Below are 23056 nucleotides of genomic sequence, written 5' to 3'. Positions count from 1 at the left end.
GAAGTAATAATAATAATAATAATAAAAAGAATTGAAAGAATAAAATATTGCAATAAATGTTACATATATTATGTAACAAAACACTGCAAATTGTGTGCTGATCATGATCCCTGGCCCAGAAATCATTCTGTGGGATCCCTCACTAGGCTCTTGTCTGAACTATCCTGTAAATTTTGAAGACGACTCCAATCTCAGCACTGTAGCACTTAGCACCTGATAGCGATTTAACCATGATAACAAACGCAGAACAGTAAATGCAATATCAGAAGAGAAATAGAGGAAATAATGTTTTATCATGCATAAGTGAACCCAAAGATTTCAAGGAACACTTCCTTTCTGTAGAAACTAAAATTAAATTACATATCTGCATGACACACACTCCATCTTTTTCTATGAATAACTGATAAAAATCCACCTAGGTGTCTTATTTCAAAAACATTTTAACTTAGTGTACTGCACTAACAATAAGAAGGGAGCAATACAATGGTACTTCATGCCTTAGCAGCATCAATACACAGTAAGAATTATACTAAATGCGTATAATTTCACTATTTTTTAATTAAAAATGTACAGAATACCATTTAATTCAGATGTGTTTCACATATAGAAAAAAGCAGTGAAACATTCAAGGAAATGCCTTTACAAGATGTAATTGATACAGACATTGAAACAAAGTTCAAGTTTAAAGAGATACTGTCTTTGATAATATTAGTCAGACTGAAGAAATCTTCATGTTGCTTGTGTGACCACTGGAAGCCTGGTACTTCAGATGGTATTAGTTTTGATAAGAACTAACTAGACATCAGACCTAAATAATGAAACCTGAAGAGACAGGCTTGGACCACGCAAATAGGAAAGTCCGCAGAGGCTCTCCCATGGCAGATCATCTCTTGTTAATAAAAGACAAATCTTAGAAAAATAGTGGGTGAAGGACAACTTTTTTCAGTATCACAGCTAACACAGCCTTGTAACATCAATGTCTAAGGCCTGTCCATGACAAATTAAAAGTTCTTTATTTCACTAATAATGTCACACATCAGAGAAGCTGTGCAGTTAAACTTTGACAATTTAGATGTAAATCCTGGAATGCCTATGAGTATTCATGACAAAGGCATATTTATCATTTAAAACAAAAGGACATGACTTCTTGATGTTCATATCAAAGAACAGTGATGGATGAGGGCATGCTAATCAAATGACAAACCAGAAGGAACACAGATGTTTGCTATTTTGATTAGGGAGGGAAAGAAGATCCCTTTCCCAAATTAAGATACTAACATCCTAAAACTATACACACAAGTATATACATGTTTATACAACACACTGTATACATAGGAGCTTAGTATGTTCTTAAGTAGACATGCTACAGATAGTAATTAGAATAACTGCCAATTTACCTAAGGTCCAAAGAAGCCACACATAGTAAAGAAGAGAGAACACTGGCTTTGATTAAGTCCAGTATAATTTATTATTTATAAGCAATTTTAGCTTTTTAAATTAAAACTCCTCAAGTCGTCAGAGTAAATTATTTTACCATTTTTTGCAATTTGTTTCCTACCACCTTATTTCTAGGTTAAAATTATGCTTATGTGAAATTACACTTCTGTCATTTAGAGTTGCATAAAATAAATGTAAACATGTTACTGAAATCAAAAAACGGTTTACATGGAATGCCACAAGCAAGACCAGTGCGGAGCTTCAGAACCAGCTTTTTATTTTGAGCTCTTACACTTTTGACACTCTAAGTCATCTTATTTCAGTGTCTTGCTTTACATGTACCCAAAACGTATCAAAATACTTATGCACATTTCACAAGAACTCTCAAGCATCAAGAACTTTGCTTACTAAGCACGAGAGTCACAGCTGCTGTCAGTGAGCCTGCCAAGTCTTTGTTCAAATGGTAGATCTGTATACAGTGGCAAGGCCCAATGGGGCCCAATGATACTTTCACAAAGTACTTGTCAAATGATGATAACATCCAGCTCCTTGAAATCTTGCTGAATTGGGCTTGATTTTCCTTCTTTCTTTCTTTCTCCCTTAAGCAGGTAGCAACTATAAAGCAGATCTCTCTGATAACTTTTTCAATACAATTCTACTGTGAGTGAACAACTTTTGACATCCTCAAAAAAGTGCCCCGTCACTCGTTCTGAACAAAGAAAAATCACCTTGCTAACTGGAGAACTATTCATACAATATACTTGTTTCTATCTTGCTGTAGTTATGAAACCTACAAATACAGTACTGAAAAAGGAAAAAGTGCTAAACCAAAGTGAGTAACTGATTTTTTTTTTTTAATCTGAGTCCCCTACATACAGTTTTCAAGACTTTTTAAAAGAAGGACCATTTTATAAAGTATAGAACAGCATGAGATGGAATATAAATGCAACCGGTGACACTGGGGGAAAAATATATTTGAATAAAACATATTCTTAATGCAAAAACATTTTTATTATTGTTAAAATTATTTTTATCTGACTCTTTCAGCAGAAATGCACATGAAGACAAGAATTATACAATTGTCTGTTTGAACTGTAGTGTTTAAAAAGTAAACCAACACTAACAATCATTTTGCTCTACTACTCAAAAGCCCTAGCCAGATCTGATGAAGTGCTTAATGCAACTTATCCATATATCCTGAGTGCCTTCTTTAATGCAAGATAGAGAATTACTGTCCTGAGTAAGCAGATTCTTGTGCTCCAGAAACACAAATACACACTGTACAAACTCACAGAGTAAACAAAATGCAGGCAGTTTCAATATATATTTCTCAGTTTCATCTTTAATCAAAAGAAATTACTCTCACAGAGGCAGGAAGGTAATTTGGGACTCCACAGTGACACTGTATTTCTCTGCGCCTAAGCCAAGATTTCCTAGACACAGGGAATTTGTTTAACATTAAATGTGACTGCTGCCCATTACCCAGACAGGGATGACCAAATCTACTCATTTTATACCTCAAATTGCACCTAGATTGTTCACTAACCTAGCCAGCCTCTTGTTTTTACATGCCTTATTTACTGTGAATACTATTTATAATCGGCTTTTGACATTATTTATTTTTTTCTTATATTAATATAAATAGTTTTATACTCTAGATTTAGTAGTTTATCATCTAATATATTAAGGGATGCTTATGACATAACTAAATTCCTCCACTTCTTGGCCCTTTTTTGAAAAATTTACTAGATGCCCAATATATTTAATATTCAATAGCATGTGAAAATAATTTTTATGCAACTCCGATAGTTAGAAAGATAGATAACTCAATTATTAGCTCATCTATCAAAATATTCAGATGTATAAGAGGCTACTAAAAAGATTGATGACTGAGAAAGTCCACTGATTCTCTAGCCATCATATTCACACATTTGGCTAGACAACATTTTTCGCTGCCTTCACAAGCAAGCTTCATTACCCATCGCTCCACTGAAAAGAGTTTATTATGAGGCTGCCATCTTGGCAAGACTATTATTTAGATGATAAATGTTGGGTGGAAAAAGTGTGTCTCGATTTTTTTTTTTAAGATGAGCTTCTTGATAGATAAAACAAACAGCATCTACATTTCTAATTAACTTAAATTTGGCAGATACAAATACAGGTCAGTAAAGCTATGATATGCTACTAGATTATCTTCTGCCTGAATCTTGCCCTTAATTTGTAAAATGTAAATTAACTAATTAGAAGAAAAGCAGCATTATTTGTGACAAAATGCTTCTTCTATTTCTTTGCTTTGTGACATTTATGATCAACTGTAGTCCTTCATTCTAACTTCTAATAGATGGATAATTATGCTCATATTAATTTATAAGGCTTTTAATATTTTAAACCAAATGAAAGACTTGTGATTTCTGAATGCTAGAAAGCACAATGCGCTCTACAACATGCAACTAAACTACCTATTTGCCAGCTTCATTTCATTCAGAATGTTATGTTGTTTGCATGTATATGTAGAATGTACATAGGTACAAAGACACCATTTTTAATATTCAATACCAGACTCAAAAGAAAATCCCTGTTAGTATTCTTAAAATTTTCCTGGAAATCAGTGTATCCTTTCTGCACATGATGTATAGCAATAATAATACAACTGTGCTTTGTTCATTAGTACTAAGAGTTAAATTTCCTTTTATACTCCTACTTCCCTCCTCAATTGTCATTTGAAATGGATTAGACTAGCAATTATAGAATTACATGAAGGAAGAGGGAGTTGGTCATTCTTGAGTTTCAGCCCAGCAACTTGACCTTGTTAAATAAAAAATATATGATATCATAGTTTATAGGAAAGGATTTTTTTTGCTTTGCTTTGGTTTTAACTATTACTAGGTAGATAAAGACTAAACAATAAGAAATACATTGAAAATGTCAGATGTAAATGTCAATTGATAATTACAAGAAATTCTGAAAGGTAAGGTCTGTGGGGGGTTGACATTCTTTGACACAGTGGAGTGTCTGCGACCAGGCCTTGGCAAGCATAGCAGCATCTATGCTGTCAGCTCTTATCGTACATAAACTTAGATGCTTGTCTAATCTGAATGAGAAATACCAGAGAAATTGGAGCTGAAGCCTAGCAGTAATGYAGATGGAAGCTGAAAACGCTCTGTCTGCACTACGTGAGAGTCTCCTGTGACATGACAGTATTTGAGACAGTACAGAAAAATATAAGGAAAAAATAATTTAAAGAAAGCTATACAGTGCTTCACTTACTACTTTTTAAGTTGAGAATGTAACAATCTAGCAGTAAAACAAGTTTAAGCACTAGAAGTAATTTATAATGAAAATCCTGATTTGATGTCCACATTGAATACAATAGTTAAGAGAATAAAGCATTAAAATGTATATTTAATTTACATAAATCATTCAAATGTAAATGCCAATATGTACACACTGTGGTTTGTTCTTTGCTTTGACAAAGTGAAATTTGATACAAAATAAAACAAACTAAAATGATCATCAAAACAACTAACATTATAGCAATACTAACCATGAGCTGTGGTTTCCATGAGAAATGTCTTCATGGTCTATTATTGAATCATTTTGTTAAAGATGAAACCATTGGTGAAATATTAAAACTTTAGCTTTGAGCTAAAGTAAAAAAAAAAAAAAAATTGCATCAACTACATGTTGATTTTGATGCTGTTCAAGTGTTATTGAATAAAGATCTTGTTTAAGATTACTAATTGAAGTGGAGTAAAGAGGGAGGGAGGAAGAAGCAAAGCAAAACTCAGCTTGTGTGAAATTCGACGAGCATTAGATAGCTAAACAAATCCTAAGTCCCTCAGTGTTGCAGTAAGGTCAAAACCTTTCAGCATTGTGCCAGTGTGTCAAAATACGTCAACAAACCATCATACTGCTAGAAGAAGAACGACCTTTCAGTTCTTTATGTTTGGGCCGCCAATGAAGCTTTGGATACTGGGTATGCATGAACAGTTTTCCTAGCTACTTGACAAATGCAACTCCCAAGGTTTCCTCTAAGTCGAGTTGTTAAACTACTGGCTTTCAACTTACCAGTACAACTTTTTAAACCATTTGCAATAGGAGAACATTGATGTTGTTACAGAACAGACATCTATAAACCCACAGTATAACTCCCTCTCTTCCCATACCACCTACAACTAGACAACAATTAATACTTAAACAGTCTTCACATATGTTAAACCATTTTAAACAGCTGAATAGAAAAAATGTGTATCTTTCTGATGTTCTGATTCAGTCTTTGTGCACTATGATTCACCCTTTTAGTCAACTACAAACGAATTCGAACAGAACACTTCCCAAAAAACCTAAAAACACATCAGCTATGTTTGTGACTGAAATGGAGTCCTACATGTTTTTTCCTTTCCCATGTATCTGAAACTCCTTTTTTATTCTACAGGACACTGATAATTTTATTATTACAACCGTTAGTTATAAATGGAAGTCTCAAGATCAGACAATGTATTAATTAATAACTCAATAATGAATTTAGGTTTCTAAAAAGTACGTGTATCACTTGAAAATTACTTATGGAAAACTTGCTCTTTTAATTCTTCTTTCAAAAAAAATAGAAGCACACAACTAAGGACATTTAGATTACAAGAAAGGGGGGGAGGAATTTAGTAGAGGGATGATTTACTATCCTTATTCAAAAAGAGAAGACAAAATGCTTCTCTCTCATTATGTGAAATTACCATTAGTCTAATATCAGTGTCAAATACGACATCTTCCTACGGTCTTTCTCATATATAGTAAAGATTTTTTCCACCTAATAACAGCGTCAAGCTTTCTCCTGGGACTCTCTAGAAATTATATTCCGGAGTATACATATGCCTTAGCCAGGCTAGCAGAGAATAGAAAAAGTAAATTGCTGTATTTGAGTTTATATCTTCCTATATCAAGTCATTSACAGTACACTCACTAATTAGTATTTAAACTGTCTGTTGTTGTTCTCTATATACCTCTTAGAAAGCAGCAGCCACACCTATCAGCTCTGATTAACAGACTTTTACAGCTGGTACTCCAATTTTAATTTAAGTCAGAAAAAAATGATGAAATTATACACTAGGGGGAAAAAAAAAAAGAAGTAGCAGCATTGCTGTAAACCTCGGAATAATTTACAACTTGTTATCAGACCCTGTTTTAAAGTGCAAATCTGTATCACTTCCTGTTCATACTCTCCCAAGCAGGTTTGGTCATACAGACTACTTACCAGTTTTTATCTTCATCGTTACATGAAACATATCAATGTTTGTCAGTGAACAATGAAAAGGAAGTGTGGATCTACTACACGTCCACAAATCAGCTATGCTTTGCACACGCAGTTGTCTTGTTCATATGGTGGCAGAGACAGACATAGCCTTGCTCAGCTGGATACCACTGCTTTGGAGGAACACATTGAGGGAAAGGATCCTGTGAGTATGTGAATTATTTTAGAGTAAGTTCTTTCAGTTTATAAAATAGCTTTTTTTCTAAATACTACTCTGCAAGATCAGTCTTGGAATACGCAAAACAAAAGTTGCTTTTTCTTGTTTCTTCATTATTAGTGAAAGTTCTTAGTATTTAAACAGTGCCTTGAGTTACAACTGTGCAAACTCACTGACAAGGTATGGTTTGTACATTTTTAATGGGAAGCTTAATTTGAAGACGAGGTTGCAGTGTAGCACTACAATTGAAAATTGCTTAACAATACCATTGATGTATGAGCCATAAAAACCCTTGCTAAGCTGTCCCTGCAGAACTCAGAGTAATAAAAAGGTGTTCTTTTGCACTGAGGTGAACAGACATGGTTGACTGCATCTAGGGAGCTGTTCTGTTAAGTGAGAAAGTGCCATTTCTTTCCTGTCACTATAGGCCAATTTATGATACTCACAGATTTAGTTAGCACAGAGTACAGGATTTAATGAAACATAAATATTGCAGCAAAGAAACCACAGCTATGTTCAAAACTTTCAGTCAGATTGTGTGCAGAATTAAACTTACGTCTGTGATAGATCTAGGAAAAAAACAAAAACAGGAACATTTTCAGTCTCACTGCTACTTTTCTGGAAAACAAACAAACAAAAACCTCAATGGAAAAGGTCTAAAACCTCTCCTGTTCATTCCTTTCAAATTATCTAGACATGCATTTCTATCCGCATCTAACCGGCGATGTTTAGGGTTCTCTCTCCAATTTCAATTCAGCTTTCAGCTCAGGTTTACAGAAACCTAAACTATAGGTTGATTGTCATGATATCTCTATCATGAACTGATGCACCTCTATCACCTATATGCATTCTTCAAGAGGAAAGGAGATGGCACAGGTACAGATGAATCAACTGGGAAACTGGTTCTCACCTCAAAGATCCTTGCATAGGCTGATTCATTAAATCATTCAAAACTGATTCACATTTTGGGCAGCTACTATGTCTTTTTGTATAAACAGTTTGAGAGAGCAAAGTTGATTATCTAAACTGCATGCAACCTAATCTGTCAACAGTTGTTCATTAACCCAACTATCATTAAATTAGAAGAAGCTACAGTGATTAAGAACTCATTTCAGAAGGTGTTATGATACTGTTAGTTTGGCCCAGGAGTACCAAGGTTAAAACTAAGAGGTTTTGATCCTTACAAAAAACAGAAGTCTGCCTAATTTCCATTGTTAAACTATCATTAAATTCTGGATTTAGGGAGTAAAAAATCTCACTAATGGAATTTCTAGTTTTCATTAGATGAACTTAAAGTCATTAGATATGTAACAAAGAACATTTTTTATAGTTGTTTTTAATACTATAAGAAAAGACTGGGCAAAATCTGAAAACTAATTCCAAAACAGTTTTATTGATCCACCTGACAATTCAGTCTAGCTTTAGTAACATTTAAGTTACTTGACTAACAGATCACTGAGAGATGTTAATCCATTTTTGAAGTTTCAACATTAGTTACTACACAATACAAAGTAAAATGAAGTTTGCCTTCATTCTGGTTGACTGATACAAGCATAAGAGAAGTTTCCTTCAGAAAAGTCAGGTTCAAATGGTACATATTATTCTGAAGTGTTTTGCACTTCTGAGCTCAAATCAAAAGTGAAGAATCATTTTGTTCAGTACAAAATAGTCAGAAACAACAACTTAGACTTTACACTGGCAATTTTCCTGCAACCATGAAATGGATCAGTCCCCCAGTCTCATTTGTCTGCTTAGCTTTCATCCCATCTCATCCCATACTTTATGAGTATCTTCACGCTCATGTTATGCACTAAAATTCACTTTTAGGAACTGGTTTTCCCTGATACCATTTTAGTCCCCCAAATATTGTCTTTTCTCTTCAGAAAATATTATAGCCAGCATATCAAATGGCCTCCTCCCACCTGGGCAGCTCCATTTGCTCTTGTTTAAACTTATGTGCTAGTTCAGCACCATGTCCATCAGCATCTTTGTACCATTTGCCTAGATATCATTATATACTTACTTTTTCTTTAAGTCTTGTACTCTGGTTATTCGTGTCACAACTTCTTTTCTGTAGCTTTTCTGTAGTATAGTGTCTTTGCCCAACTACTGACAGTCTTGCTGTCTTGCTGAGGTTCCTATAACCTAGATTCCAGTTCTGCAATCCACTCTTCTCTAGAATTGTCAAATAGCCGGCCATTCTCTAATCAATGAGGTACATTGCAGCAAAATCTAATTCCGCACTCCAACCGTGTTATTCTCAAGATCTATCCACGGGTTTCCCTTCCTCTGCTGCCTCAGACAGAGCCGCTTCTAAGGTATTTCCCAAGCTAAGGCTAGCAAATTCCACTTTGTCATTTTCACACATGATTAAAACATTGACTAAAACACTGATTGATGGCCACAGACTGGCCATTGATGTCAGCATATGCTATTAATTTCATGCTCAAGCACGTTTGTGCCATCTTCCACACTGTCCTTCAAATTTCATTGAAGCTCTCTTGTGAACACTGGGCAGACTTCCTGATCTGTACTTTTAAAAATCCTTCATTAAAACTCTTCTTTACCTCACTGATAATGCTTAGCATGCTGGCATGTGAACATTATCTCCTTCTTTGTATTCCACCATATAATTCATCTTCAATTCCATTTTTGTATCTTCCATTTTTGTATCTTGTACAATCTTTTGTATCTTTTGTATCTTGTCTAGGATGGTCAAATTTTTAGAAAAAACAAGTTTTTATTTTGTCTTCATAAGATGTCTACCACAACAATGGTCTAACCAGTGAGGAGGCTTCTAGTACCATGAAAAGATATACAAATATATACCATAGGAACCAYTGCAAGAGTAAAGCAGTATTATTTTAACAATCTTTAAAGGAAAAGATCTTCATACTAACAAAATCAACATGTTCAAAAATTCTGTCCAGCATAAATCATTTCTCCTCTAATGTTCCTGCAACTACTTATTTTTTTTAACTTGAAGAGAATATTTGGTGTTACTGTAAAGTGTAGATGATATGCAGAAAAATAGTTTTTTATAAACAACAGAGCAACAGAATCATCTTAGACACAATGACAATGAACAATACAGTTCTCTATGTACAAAGCCCACTTGTTAGACTGCACAGATTTTATGACAAGTTTGGCACCTTGCAGATATTGCTAAAATATCACAGCAGAAGCTTCCACCAAGTTCAGGTACTAAAAAAATTGAAATACAACTTCTGTACCAAAATAATTTATTATATTATCTACTGTCACTATAAAATCACCATATATGATCTGTCACATTTTAATAATCATGATGTGAACTTTTCACAAATATTTCAGCATTACAATTTGACATACTAATTAATGTAATGCAAAATGTCAGACTAGTTACATACATTTTATTCACATGGTTTAATACAAAAGCCACTAGTGTTTTTATCAGTAACTTCTTTTTAAAATGTAGTACTATCTATAAGGAAAAATGATAGAAATGTACCTATTCCAGTAGCTCCAAAACTGGTCCTGCAAGTAGGCTTGGTGGCTACTTTCATCACCAAAGGAGGCTTTACTTTCAATCCAGTGAATTATGTGTCCTTCAACAGCTAGGGCGACAGCAGAAAATAAAAGTGAGCTCTGAAAATCAAACTCAATGGCTTTTAAGAGTTCTATGTTTATGACTTCCCTGTTTACCCCCAAAACTACCACACGACTTATGCTTGCAATAGAGCTCTATACTTGTAAAAATATCTTTCAAATATGCACATGGGATATTTTTTCATAAACTACCACAAAATATTTTAATAGATAATTATTTTAATTTCAGTTTAATTATATCCTATTCTAGAAGTCCTCTATATGCATTTATTCTAACATAAACAGAATGTAAAGAAAAAGAGACCAGACTAAAGTGCAATTGCGCCCTATTTTTCCCCTTACTTTGCTTCCTAGTTGTCAGAAGAAGAGTTGAAGACTTCTGGTGAATAACAAGGCCAGTTAGCCAAGCTGCTGAAGAGAGAAACTTCTCAGCAATGTAGAGTGGAATGTGTGAGAACAGCAAGAAAGGTTATCCTAGATATATATATGTTCTTTCTTACTTCTGCAAAATCAGCAATGCTTCATCAGGGAGAAGTAAGGAAAAAGAAGGCTTATGTCAAAAAAGTGATTCTGAATTTCTGCTTCTCTAAATGCTCTTTGGTGCATGTCCCTCCCCATTTCTTCTAGGAGGAAACTGCAATATTAATATTTTTTTTCTTTTTTTGTAAAAGGAGAGTCACCTCTGAGACTGACAACCTATTTTTGCAGAAGAAATCATGGGAAACACTCTGAAAAATCATCTAGTCTCCACAAAGGTAATGTGGAGAAGTATTACTGAAGTCTTTACAAACATTTGGTTTATTTTGGATTCACTATAGCATTTACAGCCATAATGTCTATCTTAGTCTCAGTCTGACCTCAGATAAGGTGCTCTAAGGGCATGCAGTCCCAGAAGCACAATACAGCAAGATTAGAAGAGGCTGCAGCAGCACATGGTTGACCACAGACTGTAAAATTACTTGGGAACCTTGGGTAAATATTCATGAAGTTGGCACACTGAGATCTGTAATGCCACACCTACTCTGCTATCAGTAACCAACTTGTGTGGGCATATACAATAACTCCCCCCCAGTACCTTTAGACCCCAGGGGGTATAATATCTCAGGCACAAACTGTGGAGTCAGTTGAAAAGTAATTTCTAAGAAACATTTGCCTTTCCTAGCTATTTATTGAGTCACGAAGAAGAGAATGTAAGGACAGACCTCAGTTCAGATCTGACAACAGGTAGAAAATTATTTCCTGCCAATCTCAAAAGACTGCAATCATTTGAAGAAAGTGCATACTATTACTATAAGGATTTTCAGAGACTGACAAATCCATGCAAAAAAATTAATGGATTATTTTTAACCTTCTATCTAATAGGGCAATATTACAAACCCGGGAATTAGTTTGGGTTTTTCCCACAGTACCTTCTCAAGCATTTCAAGAATTAACTCCATCTATTTGCTTTCCATTAAGTATTCATCTGATCAGCCTCCTGAATAGCCAGGATATAATGTTATCTGTATCTAATTTAAAAGTGGATATCTGAATATAAAATGCAAATTGTATATTGAAGTCTGAACTATTTCATAATCTTCTCTGCTAACTTTAGAACTGAATAAAAAAATAACCTTCTCCCCCACTCAAGCCCTTGATGGCTTTCTGTGAATCTCCAAAGATGAGAGCTATGGAAATAAAGGAGTAGATATTAATTGAAAACCCTCTAGGCATGTCTTGACAGAAGTGAATTGCAGATCATCAGAATGCCACAGTCTCAAATATGCAACAGTTCAGTTACAAGGGTATTATTTACTTTGTGAATATAACCACTTCTTAACGTCACTACCATAATTCTTTTTTTTTTTTTTGGAACCTGATTAAGAGTACAAACATCGTGGAGCTGAAGGAGGTCTCATAGTTGATTATGTCCTGGATAAGAGAGATTGTATCTCAAGATCTGCTGAGTAATGACATATTTTAAAGTATACATTCAGTTTCTTACACCACCGTAAGAATGAATGATCTTGATAAGAATCCCAACTGTTGTCAATCCCAAGAACAGAAAATCAGTCACGCATGACTTTTTATTTTCTCTAATAACCAAACCAACCACACTTGCACAGACAGCTGCTGCATTCTAAGGAGGAGAGGCAGAAGTCTTTTGGTCTGAAAGTCAGTTTACAAAAGGTGATTATGAATCTTTTATACTTGGAGAACATGGATGTTTTTTCTTCCATGGAACAGCCACTAAGTCATCTGATTACCTTAACAATTTACATGGCCTCATGACCAGAAGATGTAGATGAACTCTGACATGATCTTTATGCCTACTTTTATCTCTTCTCGCTTTTTGTTATGTAGGCTACTAAAAAAAAAAGAGAGAGATCTACAGGGCTGTATTTAGATGCTAAGAGGTGACGAAAGAATAACTGCACACCGACAAACTTTTACTCCATGACCTTTAGGTGTAATGGTATTACTTTTAAGAGTGCTTTTAATTCGACTGGGTCTAGAAGTTTAAAATAATTATAAGTATTTCAGCGCTCAGTTCACAAAGACAGTGGACAGTGTAGGTTAGAGAGGAGTGGGGTTTTGGGGGTTCTTGTTGTTGCCTTTTTTTTTTTTTGTGGTGATGATGCAAAGATGTGCAAAGAGTGATGAGGAAATATCAAGGAATACTGCTTATGATCAAACCTCTGTGACACAAACTAGAACTTCTTACAACTACTGGGCAATTACTGCAAAATCAGAATAATATTGTATTATCTTATAATATACTTTACCTTCTCATGTCTTAAGTAACCATATTTTAGCATAAACATTTCTACACAAAATAATAAAAAATCTTTTAAAAGACTTACCTACTGGTACTTCTAAAATAAAGTCTGGTGTTTTGTCATAACCCTTTGCACGAAGCTGATCTTCAGCTATACACAGAGAACAAGAACTATTGTTTATAAAACTATTCTATTAAGTAGAAAGCAGTATAATTAATTTTCTTTTAAATAAGAGTGCAAGAATTACTAATGCAGTCATACATATCTTTCTTATGCACGCAATGCTGTGTCAGATTAAATGAACCTTCATAGAAAACCTGAAGCATGGATATAAAAATGCTTCTTTGTCATCTCTGCATTTTATGTCTTCATTATAAACATCATTAATTCAAGCTGTCATACAATATTATATAACCAAAAAAAAACCAAAATAAAGAAATATATTTGCTGATTGAAAGAAGAGTCTCCCCACATTAAGAAGCTTGTTGAGATTAATCCTACCAACATCAAAAATATAGCTGCCTTCTTGATTTTATTTTAATGTTAGCATAAAGTTGTTAAAAAACAAGAACACAAATCCTTCTTTTCCAGTTGGACATCTATCAGAGAGAGAGAAGCCACAATTTTAATTTCTCTTGCATCCTGCATAATGTAGAATTTATCCAATTTTGCAAAATACAAAGATTAAGAAATTTTCTTAACATTAACTGTACAACGCTATTGCTTATGAATATTAAAGCTTTCAGAAACATTTCAAGAAACAGTAATACAGAGTGAGGAAGACAAAACAAACAGTAAGAGGCTTGCTCTAAAGAAAAAGAAAGCGCACAAAGCGCTCAGTGTTTTCTAAAGTATTGTCCTTGATTTCCAATACTATTACACTGGTATTTCTGAAACACCATTTCTCCATTAGATTTTGGAGTGACCTGGTCATTCAATTCCAGACATGGCTTTCTGTCTTCACCCAACCTCAACTAATGGCACAACCTAGTAACAAGTAAGGCTGTGTAGTTCCTTAACACCTACTGGGCTGTTGACATTGTCATGCATCCTATTCGCCTTTCTACATCACCTTTGATTAAAATTAATGGCCCATTCTTACTGTTAGGTAGCTTATTTCCAATCCATTTATCAGGTTAGGACAGTAGTTTCATGGCCAATGTTCAGAAATCAGTTCTGGAATACTTTGTGCATATCCTGAAAGGTCAGCAGTTTGAGCAACATTCTAATAACATGAAAAACATTCACAGCTTATAAGAAATTCACCTTTAGAAATCAAAATATTTTAAACATGCCTAAAGCAATTTCCCCTCTCCTTTCTCACCACAGAATAAACATCTTAAGTAATTTTTTATTTTATTTAAAAAGTGAGCTAATATGTAAAGCAGGACATTAGTAATTTTGGAAAGTCGTACAACCATTTAAATATAAACTGCAATAGCTGCTATCCTTTTTGATAGCTGTATTATTTTTACTGAAATTTGAGAATATTTCTTCACAGTAGTACATTATATTGTAAATACAAGTCTTGGCAATTATATCACACAGCTATTAAAACTCTTCTGGATTTGGAGTCAGACATGGTTGTTGGTTATTTTTTCAAACTTAGATTGTCAGGTATATAGATAAAAGGTATTTAGGTTAACAAGGCTCTAGTTTAAAACAACCTATGAATAGACAGTTTTATGCTATAATATAAAAATGAATTAATGTTCTAAGCAATTTCTTAATCTTGATAAGAATAAAAAATAATCCAGTTTCATCTAACTCTATTTAACTATTACTAGCTCTTAATTGTTTAAAACAGTTTAGAAAAGATGATCAGATGTCCTGGTTGAAACTCTCAGTATTTAAGAATATACAGATAGCAATATAAAGCTCAGTCTTTTCCATCACATCTAACAAAGGTTAGTATCACAAATTCAGGGAAATGACCTTAAAAAAAGCAATAAAAACAAGGACAGATGTAAGAACAGTCATTTCCTGGTATGTTGACTCAGCAGGTCTCTGAGCTGAAGTTTGCACCTCTATTACTTTGAATACTCTTCACCAGACTTCTTTTTTTAAAGAATCTGTCTGATTACTTTTGAACTGATTTGACTCTAAAGCACGCCCTGACCAAGAAATGTTTTTTGTTTTGAATCCGTTGCTGAATATTTTCTCTTGGCTCCCCCTAGTATTTTGTACAAGAAACTGTGGAAAATACATTTTAAAACTATCTTTATTAATGACATGTGTTAGCATTAACATATGTGCATATGTGCATAATTACATCTTACTCTTCTTTCAAATATTTCAAACCTTTATATCTTTCGAAAAAAAAAAATACAGAACTCTCCACAATCACCATAAACATGTTTTTTAAACCCCCCCCCCAAAAAAAAAACCCCAAAAAATCAAAAAAAAACCCCAAAAGGTTCAAGCTTTTCAGCTCAGGTATGTTTCAGATGGGTCCAGAAGCCACAGAGATACCATTCTGTACACCTTAAAAGACCTTTTAGCTCTTGCATGGATGAAGAGAATGACATAGGACTGCCTGAATGCCAGACCAYTGCAGCTTTGACAGTACATCTATTCATCCTCAGGTTTGAAATCCATGTTGGAACAGCTCTAATGAGTAGTTTGTCCCTCGATTCTCCACTGGTTGAGATTTTCAATAAAACTGGAGCTTCTTATTTAACCATATCTTGACATTCAATCATAACAATTTAACACATCATTGTTCTTATACTAGTCTCTGGATATAACAAAGAAACCAAATATTCTTCCACTGCTGCATGAATGGGCAGCAAATGCAAATTTAAGATTACCACAGAAAATGTCAAACATTTCCTGATTTATACCCATGCTACTGGGACATCATGGCGAGACCCAAAGAAGGTTAAGATTCTAGACAAAGGTCAGTTATATACCTTCCCATGATAGTTAACATCTTTCCTAATACACTCTGGAGTAGGCAAAGACAAGACAACATGAAGTCAGATCTTATATAAAACCTAGAAATTCCTGGCATTTTGGTAAGGTAAGCGAACCAGTGATGAAGTGAAGGCTGTTAGCCTGTTTTGAGACAAGACTTCTATTGATCACCTAAATCTTAAGACAAGATGATAAAGAAGACTTGAGAACTGTGTTTTTGATGGAGAGGAAGTGGCATACACTTTCCTTTCAAAAGCAATACCTAACTAAAATGCAAAAACTACTAGTTTGCATAGGTTTCCAATCAGTTTCTGGGTGAATCTGAAGGTGTTACTTCTGATCTGCAGGCTTCTAAAGCTAACTGCTCTGGAAACAGAAGAATTACCTCCCTGACCCTAAAAGTTGATTCATACTGCCCCCAAGATTATACTGGGGCAATTTATACCCACTGTGACATCCGACCATACTTTCTTCTCCTGCAATATACTCTGTATTGTCTAGGTAGATGCAGCAGTACAGAAAGCTTCTTATTATTCTTGAAGAATCCCCTTTGTTAGGGAGTAGTACACTAACATGGAAACTGGCAGCATGGATTCCGTTTCTCTAACACATGGGTTAAGGTAATAGAATTGGCAGTACAGCAATCTAGGCCATAAGCCTTCCTCAACACTGGATTTCAGTCCTACTCATAGCCTAACAAAGACTGAATTTGTTGACCTGTAAGAAATGCTGTCAGGTCTTCTGTTTTCCAGAGTTTTCCTTCAAGTTTTAGTAACTAATTTTTGAGAAAGGAAAAGATTTTATTGTAAGGACGTTGAGTAATCTTGCAGATATTGAGGAAAAGGTCTTTTTCTTTTTTCTTTTTAATCACACTCAGAACCTTAGAGATGCACATGAATTGCACAGAAATAATAATAAATATAACCACTTAGCATATCTTAAATCATGACTAAACAGTACTTCAGTACACATAAAATGTAAACCATAAATTAAGCTTTCTCATTTATATCTTTATATGCCGATGAGTTAACCCATTCTGGAAATTTTGATTTGACAGCATAAATTTCTTCAAGCTTATTTTTAAAGACAAAATTGAAGCTTAATGAAGGTCATCAATCATTAAAATTTAAATCTGGTCTGTGTACAACATAAACTTGCACAAAGCCAAAAAAAAAAAGACAATTGTTGGTTGAGGATCCATTAGTGAGTCATCTAGTCCATCCCCTTATATTGTGACAGGATTGATTTCATTAATCCCCTACCAATTTTGATAGATGAGTGTCAAGTCTAACCTTAAATTTTTCATTGAAGGTGATTCCATAACCTTCCCTGGCAGCTTGTTCCATACTTAATGTTCCTAGAATTGCTTTAGTATTTTAACTCAATATCATCTTTCCAAATGCAGATTAAGGCCATTACCTCTACCTCTGTTCTTATAGCCAAGTAGGAATATAGCCTACTCACATTTTCATAGTTTCCCTTGCAAGTTTGTATGTAATAGGTATTCCTCTCTTTTTTCATTTTCTCTAAAATAAGAGAGCACACTAACTCTGTTCCTTAAACATATGGCAAATCTTTGCAAATCTTCTTTCAAAGTTTTAAAATTTGTTTAAGGTTTCCAAAATCTTAACCAAATCTAGCTTTAGGAGAGATCGTAGTCTCTGGCAAAACCAGTAAAATTCCCTAATCATATGAATTTAGTAGAAGGCTGAAACATAACAAAAGATAGTATTTCATTTTGTTATTATCTCACCACATAAGGAATCCAAGATTTGAGAAGTCATCATAACTTTATTATCACAGTAAGAAAAATGATGCTTTAAATACTAATCATTGTTTTAATGGTATTTATATACAAGTAATATAGTATGGGCTAAAAGAAAAAACCTAAAATCACTTTCTAAGAAATTAATCCTTAAAGTAACTTTATACATACGGATTGGGAAAAGAGTGCTTGCATTGGTGGTGGGAGGAAGCAAAAAATTCAGCAAAAACTGCACAGAGCGCTGAATGAGTGAATCTTCTAGCAGTTCTTTAATTCATAAAGCATTTTGCAGCTAATATTTCTTATGCTTCCTCCTAAGTCTCACAAGGCCTAGATTATGGCTAATATCTCATGACACCAAAAAGTAATACTGCAGCAGATATTAAAGCATTTTTTTCAGCTACTTATTCTATAAAATATTAATTGCAAGCCTGTGCATGTGCTGTATATATAGGGTATTAGGTAACTGAGTTCCTGCTCAGTTCTAAATCAATAAAAGATATCATGTACAGCATCAGTCATTTTTTACTCTTCCTTTACTACCTAATACAATGTGTTTGGAGGTGGGTTTTTTTTTTTTTTTGAAAGTAAACAGTCACTGAAATCTTTGAAGTTAAAGATTCACTGGCTAGTCTTTACTACAGATTCTTACCTATGAAAGACAGATTTTTTTCCAAAAGCATTTCTCGCAGCAAGACTTCATGCTCATGCCCAATCGCGCTGACAGTTTTAGGTTAAGAAATGGAAGATTATTTTGGAAAAGAACAAAATTCAGAACAACATCTCAGGTAAATGATTCATTCATGATAAAATTTATTGGCCCTCATCTTCATTTCAAAAGTGATCAATGATTTGAACACCAAGTTTTGAAATCCATTAAAGGGATTTTCAGAGGCATTTAGCACTTCCTGAAAATCAGGCTATTGTATACAGCATTAAGTTTACGAAATTGAGACCCATTATTTGTTCAGTACAAATAAGAGAGGTATTTTCCATCTTGCTTTTATTTTTTCCAGAACTGAAAATAAAATATGAGTTTAAAACATGTGCTTAAATAGCTACTAAATTACTCTCTACTGATGCATGTATCAATTCTCTAATTCAGCAAAGAATGAAACAAACTTTTTTTCTTTATACTCTGAAACTGATACGCACTAAATCCATCTGAAACATCTTACTGTAACAAAACATCCTTTTAACTGATTTTTCATAAGCATGAACTAATGTCAGGGAAGGATCAAATAATATTTTACAGTGAAGTCCTTTTCACTTCACTGACAGCCTGTTGATCCAATGTGCTATTCTTAGTAATATGTAGAAAGTCATCACATCAAACATTTTTATTGTATCTGCCTGGAGGTCAAAATTCTGTTCTGGAAACTTTCAGGAAGAATCTTATGGATCATCATAATAAAGGGTCATGTATTAAACACAGTTAAATTCCTAATTCTGTTTAGAATAACTTCTGCAAACTTTAACCATGAAATGTCTTACCATTACAGTAAATTACTTAATTTCTATCAACACTTTATGCTGAACAGCAGAAACTATAACTGCAAGTAATCATTTCATACATATACACATTTTTTATCAAATGAAACTGTATCTGTTACTRGCACTTACAGTACAAAAAAAGGGCAAATGAATAATGGCAAAAATGTAAGACAAATACTGCAAACAGAATTTATAATGCACCATAAGCAGAAACACTTAGACTTAGTCTATAATAATACCTATTATTGATGTATGGCAATGACCATGGGGCAAAACTTGTAAATAACCTCACAAGCCATTTTCTACTCATGCAATCCAGCAGCCTAGATTCCCGTAAGCATCTAAACTATTACTGAAAAATAGCCTCTTGGCATTTACAAAGAGGTTGACTTCATACTTTAGTTCATGCATATATAATCAGATAGTTATATTTAAAATCAATATGCAATCCTTCAGAAGACATTATGCTTTTAAAACCTTAACTTTAAATTGATTTTCAACTATTTTATGTGCCTTAAAATTAACATCTAATTCAGCAACATACTTGCAGATAATATAGTCGCACAGCTAAGTATTACCGAACTTTTCTGCACCAAAGTAGGACTGAAAAACTTTTCATTATTCTCACTGATGTTGTTATATATTGAATAACTTGATTTGAACCAGAATCTGGAGAGAATAGGAAAGACCTTTTAGACTGCAGAGAAATTATTTCTTAAAAACTATCAGTAATTCTATATTTGTATTATCTTTTAACATGACACTTTTAGAAGACTATAGCCAGATTGTTCATCAAAAAATCTTAATCTTATGCACCAAGGCTATCAGGCTTTTTGATCAATAACCCTTTAAAAAAATGTAACTTACTAGATTAATCCACTTTCACAGAGCTATGTTTAATGTTGAGGATGGTCTCAATGAATCCTTAAAAATATGATTAAAAACACTTTGGAAAATACAGTTAAAACTCTTATCTTGCTGCCATTAAAGTTAATGGGAACAGGACTGAGCCTGTAGCAGATATGAGGCAAATAATTCTAATGGAAAGAACACATTTTCATGTAACCACTGCACGTATCACAACCTCAACAAATGTTACGAAAGTAAGGACAAAAATCTTCTCTAATAACTTTCTACAGTCAGTATCTTGTTTCTCATGCATACCTAAATGCCACTGTAGCTTTTCTGTCCTGCAGCTATAGAGGGAAATCCAGATCTTTTCCCAAACTTGATGTAGAGATTTATGCCAGGGTTCCCTACAGTTTGGGAGGGAATTATCTTGCCAGTCTGCTCAGTGGTAGAAGGTCACGATTTTGAAATTGTTCCTTCAATAGCAGGCTGAAATAAAAGAGCAGCTCCTCCAGGACATTATTAAACAGATTTTGGGTCACAGGTATCATTCCTAACAAATTATAATATTTTCTGGAATATTCAGTACCGTATGGAGTTCCTGCAGTATCCTCACTGGATACTGAGGATCTCTGATTAATCATTTCATCATGGCTAAAAAAAAAGAAAAGAAAAAAATACCCTAAAACTCAAGCTACATACTTCAAAAATAATGTCCTTTCTACAGATATCCTCATTTCCTTTAAGACGACGAGAAAGTAAAAGAACTGCACTCGAATGTCAGATAAAATTTTAAAAATACTAATCAGTCAATCAAACACAACTTAATTTACATTTGAAAATATTCCAATTAAAACTCATTTTCATAATGAAGCTAATACCATAATGTTGATCACTATCTATGGAACTTAGTAACTTAATCACAGAATCACAGAATAGTTGAGGTTGGAAGGGACCTCTATACATTATCTAGTCCAAACCCTTGCTCAAAGCACGGTCAACTACTGTTAACAGAAAACCAGACACACATTTCAACTAATCAAAACCAAAGAGGTTCAGTCAGGCATATAAATGTGCAGCCACCAAACTGACAACTTCCTGTTGTCCATCTGATTTTTATTAAACAGTATAAGAGAAAGCTCTGCAGTGACCCTCTAGCTGCCTGAATGTAAAATAGGAGTATGAAACGTGTTTTGTGAAGCAGAACTTTATGTCAGGTTAAAGCTAGACACATCTCCACAGTCTAAGCTCGTCAATTGTGCACCTAAAATTTTATGGGAAAGGATACTGTTTGATGCAGTCCACCAGTGGTCCATAACAACAGTCATTCACAGTACACTGCAGACATATAAGAAAGTAGTATAGTGATGGGCAACTACAAAACTATTATAGTTAAACAGTATCTTAAAAACAGTAATTACTTTTCCTCAAAAAGGCTATCAGAAGCTGTTTAGATTTAATCACAGAAAACAAAAATTGCATGCTTTTATTCACTATAAAAGCAAGCTATTAAAAAGTGAAATGCTCTCCTCGCAAATACTGCATTGCCATTTATGGTGCACCCTGACCTCAGTGATAGTTTATGATGACAGTAATTAAATGAGGTTTAAAAATCTTTTACTCTGCTAGGCAGATAACAGCATTGCCACAGAAAAAAAAGACAACTGTGATTAATACCTGATAGACTTGGTTTGCTAGAACTCCATCTGGAATCTGAGAAGGGTCCCGTAACATACTATTTATAAGAGTCTTGGAGGCTAGTGAAATAAAGAACAAAAACATACAAAAAAACTGTTAGCTCAGTGTAAATATATCACTATCCACTTGGCAGGAAGTGAGACATACTTTTATAAAGGAAAACACCGATGATATTGATACTTTTAAAAATTATCCAACTGGCAACTACAGCAACTACAAACCTGTGAATTTGTAGCTACTTATCCATTATGATATGATTTACTCTAACAGTTTTGAAACACCGAAGCATTTTATTAGCACAGGGTGAAATCAGCCCTTGGGTTACTTATTCAATTTCATTGGACAGTTTGTGCCTCAGAAGCATCATGCATAGTTCCTAGGGAAACTGCTTTGTACAAAGAAAACAACTCAAAATAACCTCCATATACTACAAGACCTTAAAGAAGATACGTAGAAATTCAAACAAAATTTATAAACAATGAAGCCTTTGGTCTGAACCAAGCACATTACAGATTTGACAATTCCAGTTCAGTAGTTTTCAAAATTATTTATTTATTTAGCAGCAACACATTTATTTGACTATATTTAAAGGATGGACAAATATTGGTAGGTGACTTCCTGTGCTATTTTCAAATATATAAATCTAAGACACAAAAGAAGCCATAAGTAAGTTTAGAAGGACTTTTCATCAGTTTTTTATTGACTGATATTGGTATTGCAATGAAAAAATAGCATAAATCAGGAGAGGTCTTCATTTTTAAATGTGAATGTAGAATATATACCAAATAATTAGTAATACTATTGGAAAAACTTTATTCTAGAAAAATGCCTTCTACAAACATCAAACATTCCATTTTACAGTCTCTCAGAGAAAAAGCAACACTGTTGTACGAGCACAAGCTGTCTGCTTCCTGGGAATAACTGCTGTTAGAGTTCAGCTGATGGTATATTTATATCAGCAAATCCTTACATGTATACCAGGCTTGAGACTAGGAAGACTCCCAGCTTTGCCAAAGATTTCCTGTGTGACTTGAGGCAAATTCTTTTAACCTGTGCATGATTCAGCCCTTCTGTAAACAAAGATAAAA

At 34.0% G+C, this 23056-nt stretch overlaps 1 protein-coding gene across 2 annotated transcripts in view; it reads right to left on the bottom strand.

The window, feature by feature from the left end:
- The window catches only part of CUNH15orf41 (chromosome unknown C15orf41 homolog), a 103621-nt gene that overhangs the window by 55466 nt on the left and 25099 nt on the right, over positions 1-23056 (bottom strand). The window contains exons 4-9 of one of the 2 annotated variants that reach the window (XM_026066024.1): positions 21948-22027; positions 21559-21608; positions 18580-18647; positions 13331-13396; positions 10390-10495; positions 9416-9605 (exon numbers count right to left, since the gene is read on the bottom strand). In XM_026066024.1, the coding sequence (XP_025921809.1) occupies positions 9503-9605; positions 10390-10495; positions 13331-13396; positions 18580-18647; positions 21559-21608; positions 21948-22027 (473 nt within the window). In that variant the 3' untranslated portion in view covers positions 9416-9502. Of the gene's footprint in view, positions 1-9415; positions 9606-10389; positions 10496-13330; positions 13397-18579; positions 18648-21558; positions 21609-21947; positions 22028-23056 lie in introns of those variants that run through there. The other variant, XM_026066023.1, reaches the window with a different exon arrangement.

The sequence above is a fragment of the Apteryx rowi genome, unplaced genomic scaffold, assembly GCF_003343035.1.
Source record: "Apteryx rowi isolate R43461 unplaced genomic scaffold, aptRow1 scaffold_236, whole genome shotgun sequence".
Taxonomy (NCBI): domain Eukaryota; kingdom Metazoa; phylum Chordata; class Aves; order Apterygiformes; family Apterygidae; genus Apteryx; species Apteryx rowi.
Note: the sequence above shows the minus strand (reverse complement) of the source record. Positions and strands in the feature narration are given on the sequence as shown.